Here is a 6,044-nt window from a genome sequence, read left to right on the forward strand (position 1 = left end):
AACCTAGCAGATTTTAACGGCGCTTCCTCCTACTACAGCGGCGTGCAGGGTAGCTTCTCGCTGCAGACGCAGAACAGGGGCGGCCAGGGAACGGGCTGGCCACCGCATGAACACCAGCTACCCATCAGAACCCCGAACGGACACCAAAACCCCGCCCAAACCCAAACCCCCCAGCTCCATCAGAACTCTCTCTCCCAGATCTCTGGCAATCCCGCTCTGACCTACAGGTCTCTGGAGATGACTGGCGTGTCGTTTCCTGTCCAACAGGAAACACCGCAACCAGTGCCTTCCAGCAGCTGCATGCTGGGAGGCTCCGCCCCCTTGGTGCCTCACATGAGCGAAGTGTACCAGGGCTCCGCCTTGCCCTCCTGTCAGAGGATCAACTCGTCCAGTAACCACCGCGACGGTGATGTGGGGCCCATGACGGACCACCAGGTGGTTCCCTCCATGCCCCAAGACAGTGTGCAACCGTACATCAGCTTCAGTCAACAGACCCAGGTAGTCTGCTCTCCGTCTGTCTGTCTGTCCCTCTGTCTGTCTGTCTGTCTGGCTTCGTGCTGTTAGTCTATCCATCGGTCTGTCTGTCCATCTGTCTCAGCATCCTGTCCTCTTGAATCTCATTGGGGTTTCTTTGCCCGCAGATAAAGAACCGTCCGATCCTGGGGAACGGAGGCCTCCCCTTCGCCTCGCTGGCCAACGGGAACACGTATTACTCCGACAGCAAATAAGAAGGCGCGGTAAAGACTGGTAGGGGGTCAGAGGGTCCACCCCGTAACAGAGTGACAGGTTAAGGAAACGGAAACCCCTGTCTCTAAACACACCGAGAGAGTGACCGAGGAACTCGGGGAAATGTGAACACGAACACGAACGTGCACCTAAAAGGGATGACGGGGGCCGCGTTGGGATCTCTCACTCTCTCCTCCAGTTCTCTAAAGACCTGCATCTGCACTCCCAATGCTTTCAAACCACTCGGACCGACTTCCGGACGTGGACGTCGCTCTGACGCGCTTCACTACGCACGTTCTGCGTCTGCTTCTTATTCCAGGTTTCTCCTTGCTTCACCGCGATGCCTTGTTTGGTTGTTTTTTTTGATTTTCTTTTTTTTTTTTTTTAGTTGTTGGTTGTTTGTCCAAAAGCCCTAAACGACATGCCGCTGTCGTTACAGGAAAGGAAAGACACTATTTCCCAAAGAACGGTAAAAAAAATAATAATACCAAAATGTTTCTTTTCCAAGTTAAGCTGTGCAGGACTTTGTCCCGTTTCTATTATTAGTGGCCATTTTCAGTCTGTATAGATGCAACTAAACCCTCCTACCGGCACCTGCCTCCGAGGCCCCTTTAAGCTGAAACCAAAGTGTCGGTGACGATTTAAACCTTCGTTTAAAACGACATGGTGAAATATAAATGCTTATGGAAGAAGACCTGAATACAGTGGATCTCAAACAGAAGCAGACAGGCCTCGTTGTAAAAGAGTGGAGTCCTTCTTGGCTCTCCTCTGCTGGATGCAACTCACAGAGGATAAAGAGCGAATTTTAATGACAGAGGTTTGGAGTCCATTTGGGCGGTAAAACCCCCAAAATGGAAAATGCTGCAGTTTGCCTTTAACAAAAATGGTTTTTTTTGTTGTTTTTTTTACGTTTTTTTAATTTTTTTTTTTTATTGCACTACCCCTTTCAAGCACTCTTATGTTGCCAAAGAGATGACAGTCTGACAGGCAGGGAGACTTGAGTTCTCGTATCTTCTGAACCACTCACAGCACAAACTCTTGTCAGTCCTGCCCCTAAGAACAAAAAAAGATTTCAGACAGAATTCACGACATGTTGAACTGATCCTTCTTCATTTTGCAAATGCAAAAACAGCATTTTAGTACGGACTCTCCAGAGATAAGTAATTTCATATATTAGAAAGTTAAATTTGTTAATAGAGGGACACACACACACACCCACACACACCTAAATCTAAAAATACATCTTGTTAACATTTTCACTGTTTCAAATCATAAACACACTACACTGACTGTATGTTGACGGCGTTTTTGAAACAAAACAGGTGGTTGCTGAAATACCTGTGAGTCACCACTAGGCGGTGGTGTTTCACCAGCAATTGGCAAATGTCACCGATGGAACATCTTAAAATTCACCTGCAGTGATGTCATCCTGTCTGCTGTCATCAGAGGTTAAAAGGGAAGACTGTCAGCTCTCTCTCTCTCTCTCTCTCTCTCTCTCTCTATCAGCTCTTCATTCGTAGAAGGGAACCGCTGTTCAAAGTCATTCTGTTTTCCTCCGTGCAAGTCAGCATCCTATAGTTGATGTTGATGTATTTCTCTGGTTAAGTTATTGTTCTTCCCCTGGAGGCCAGACAAGGAAAAAGGAAAAGAAGAAAAAACAAAGGCAGCTATTGTAGATTTTTTAAAAATGTGGGTAACCTGCTTCAAAGTAGCGCGTCCGACGCCTCAAGTGCCTTTCATCCACGTATATTGGTCGTTTTGGGTTTGAGGTTCACGACAAAAATGTGGCGACTTGATAACCCCGCGCCTTGAGGAAGTAACGGTGGGCGGGGGTTTGGATGGTCCGCTCTGTTTTTAAACTCCCGCCGCCTCGGCCGTGTTCGTAGTCCGCACTTGTTCCTTTGTGTGTGGAGCTTTGTGAGAAGTGTGTGGACGTCAGGGTTTTTCACACGGACCGACCCCCCTCACCGGAAAAAAATAGAGAATAGAAGATCTGAAGACTCAGTTTAGATGGAAGGATAGAAGGGTTACATTTTATGACTTCTGTGGTTTAATCACGATGTAAATGTCTCAAGCCTCCTCTCCGCTTGCAATGTTCTATCTGTGTGTGTGTGTGTGTGTGTGTGTGTGTGTGTGTGTGTGTGTGTGTGTGTGTGTGTGTGCGTGCGTGCGTGTGCGTGTGCGTGCGTGCGTGTGTGGTGGCTGTCTATTTGTTTGCTCGCTGGACAAAGGAGACATGTACTTATGATGTCAGTATTGGTGTCCAGAGGATAAACTAGTTTAAACTATGATAGTGGATAAATAGACCTGGGCCATGAATCAATATCTGATTAGGGCTGTGTGATGACTCAATACTATCGTTTGTTGTCTTTCAGAGGTGATTATTATACAAATTATTTATCCTTTAAACATGAATGTTGACATCCTAAACCAGAATAAAGTCTAAATTAATCTTCTTCACAGGCGTTGTGCTTATTATACAGTCTGTTTCTATTCCAGGAGTCCAAGACTCCATGCAGTATAAATGTAGTTACATGCAGTATCTATCTATCTATCTATCTATCTATCTATCTATCTATCTATCTATATATATATATATATATATATATATATATATACATAAATTAATATGTATATATATATCTCTTCATTTAAAATATGCTGTCATGTGGTGTGTTTTGACATTGTATTGACTTAACCTGACTTACAGCTCTTTTTGTAAATTGAAAGCCCATCCATCGTATGTAACCCTGTATGAATATCATGTGTTGTTTTGTAAACTTTTAAACATATTATATCTTGTGGATTTACCTTTGCTATACAGCCTTAAACAATGTATCATTATTTTAGTAAATCTGCCTCTGCAAGTTTTGTATCCACACCATATTAAAGGTTCTGTAGTTCATACGTGTAGACTGAGTTCTCTTAATTTAACACAGATGACTTTTGTGAAATGCGTTGATTCTGACAAAACAATTCATTTTTCTAACACATATTATTCTATATGGGAGACAGGTAGAGAGCAGAGCCCTCTGTAGTGTAATGTTTCACTTTGACCACTGGGTGGCGCTGTGGCTTTTAGATAAATAATGTCATGCTGAAATTGAACTAAGGGTCCAGGACCAAAATGTTTTCTAATGTCTGCGGCTGAAAACACAGATGTGGTTTAAATAGTTTTATCCTGATAAAAATGCAAAATCGAGATCATGCCTTTCTTCATTGGGAATTTCCTCATAATAACGGTACTCAATAAATAAGAATAATATTTACTGCATTTCAGGCAATGGGAAGCCGACGTCACATTGCTGGAGTTGGCCCCACTTTTGGGGGATCGCTGGCATCGGTCGTGAATGTCGGTCGTTATTTTGGATTTAAAAGATGCTTGACAGTCCTGTGAGGTGAACAACCGCCACAGAAAGTCTTGCAACCATCTTGTGTGAAACCTCGACCCTTCCTATGCTCCCTTCCTTTCCCCGGTTTTGTACATTTCGTATGTTTTACCTATTTCTCTATGCGACTGAATCGTAGTGGTCCTCCAACAATGGCGAGTCCATAGCAACCCATAGCAACCGCCAAACTTTACATTCCCATTGACTTGCGTTTGAACTGGAGTTCTCTGGCGCAGCGTCTAGTTCCATGCGCGGGACTGCGGTTTTAAAAGGACTTCAACATTGGCTCAAACACAACAGGTGTCGGCCAAAAAGTGATCGTCCGCCAAAAACGGATTGCCTTCCCCGGGAGCGTGCGCAGCCTGTTAAAGCTTTACCACCCGCTTTACCGCCCGCTTTACCACCCGCTTTCTATCCGTCTACAGCGGCTTCTATTATTTATTTTGATATGTCTGATATCTTTGTTTAAGCTTATATTCGGAAACTAGACTATAATTAACATGATTTATGGATGGGTTGTATATAAACAAAATAAATCACTTCTTTTGCAATTATCTTGATGACTGTATTATTTTACCTGCTCTGGGCTCTATATTATTGCTAACCCAGCCCTTTTTACTTGCTTAAATGCACTTGCCAAAAAGTGTTTGAAGCTCCTACCTTGTGACTGAAAGGTTATTCATTTCTCAAAAAGACGAAATGAAAATATTCATTAACAAGGTCTGGTCTTTCAAATTTAGATCAAGTTATTATTATGCAGAAACAACCTTTCAGTCACAAAGTGGGAGTTGCAATCACTGTTTGGCAAGTGGAAAACTGAATTTTATGGGTTGTAGGCCTATTTCCTTTTTAAAGTTATTTAAAGATCATCTATTATGCCTTTCCTTATTTTCTGTCATATATATATGATGTTACAATGTCGGATTTTCATATCATATTAGACGCGGCCAAAGTGTCAAATTATGAGGCAAACTAATGACAAACTAACCGCTTTGAACGCTCGGTTTTTAGAGCTTTTTTCCCACCTCCAAACAAAACCACTAAAAAAGTGTTTGTTTGTTTGTTTGTTTTTGTAGATGTATTTGTTTTATTTTATTTATCTTATTTTCTGACGTGTACGGGGGCTGCATCGGAGAGTCCCGGTGCGTCGCGGTGCGGTGTCCCACACGAGCCTGGAGCACGGCAAGGAAAGTCGCAGCAAACTTTGAATGGCCCTAATTTGAGCGAAGATGCGGCAACTGGATTTGTTCAGCAACAGATGATTCCGGTGCACCGAGAAGGTGAAATTCGTGAACGTTACGGAGTGAATAGCAGGTAAACCCGGAGGCCGTGCTCACACCGCCATTGGCTCGCAAACCTCGGAGGGAGGCTCCAGCCACTGAAACAGCCCGTTTTGGAACCGGAGGGGTTATAGAGGCACGTCGCAATGGCACGAATGCATAATCTGAGTGGTCATTTTCGCAAACAAACTTCAAAAGCATGTCTTGAGACCTATATTAACATGTGTAAAAAGGAGCACAATGGGTCCTCTTTAAACTGGTAAAAAAGGACCGGGTTGGTTATAATATAGGGCACAGAGCAGGTAAAATAATGCAGTCGTGAAGATAATTGCATAGTCGATTATTTCTTTATTTTATATATAACCCATCTGTTAATCATGTTGATCATAATCTAGTTTCCAAATATAGGCCTAAACAAGGATATTAGACATTTCAAACATATATAGTATGTATAGTACATATATATAGGAGAAGTTTCCTATAACCAGGTAAATGTCATCGTACGCTCTAAAGTGCAGACCCTTCTTTGGCCACAATTTAGATTATTCGGTTACAAGGGACGTTAAAGTTTCCCCAAGACGTCCCTCTGCACCACGGACATCAACCTCTGTGTATTTAGCGCGTTTTTGAGCGTTTCATCCGGATAAAA

General features: G+C 43.2%; 1 protein-coding gene across 1 annotated transcript in view; it reads left to right on the forward strand.

The window, feature by feature from the left end:
* Positions 1-3,627, forward strand: part of ahr2 (aryl hydrocarbon receptor 2) — a 56,026-nt gene extending 52,399 nt beyond the window's left edge. Inside the window, exons 10-11 of the mRNA XM_080024397.1 lie at positions 1-498; positions 642-3,627. The exon at positions 1-498 is cut by the window's left edge and continues 1,123 nt beyond it. Of these exons, the coding sequence (XP_079880523.1) occupies positions 1-498; positions 642-728 (585 nt within the window). The 3' untranslated portion in view covers positions 729-3,627. The remainder of the gene's footprint in view (positions 499-641) is intronic.
* Positions 3,628-6,044: the final 2,417 nt, after the last annotated feature.

This window comes from Zeus faber (genome assembly GCF_960531495.2).
Source record: "Zeus faber genome assembly, chromosome: 2".
Classification (NCBI taxonomy): domain Eukaryota; kingdom Metazoa; phylum Chordata; class Actinopteri; order Zeiformes; family Zeidae; genus Zeus; species Zeus faber.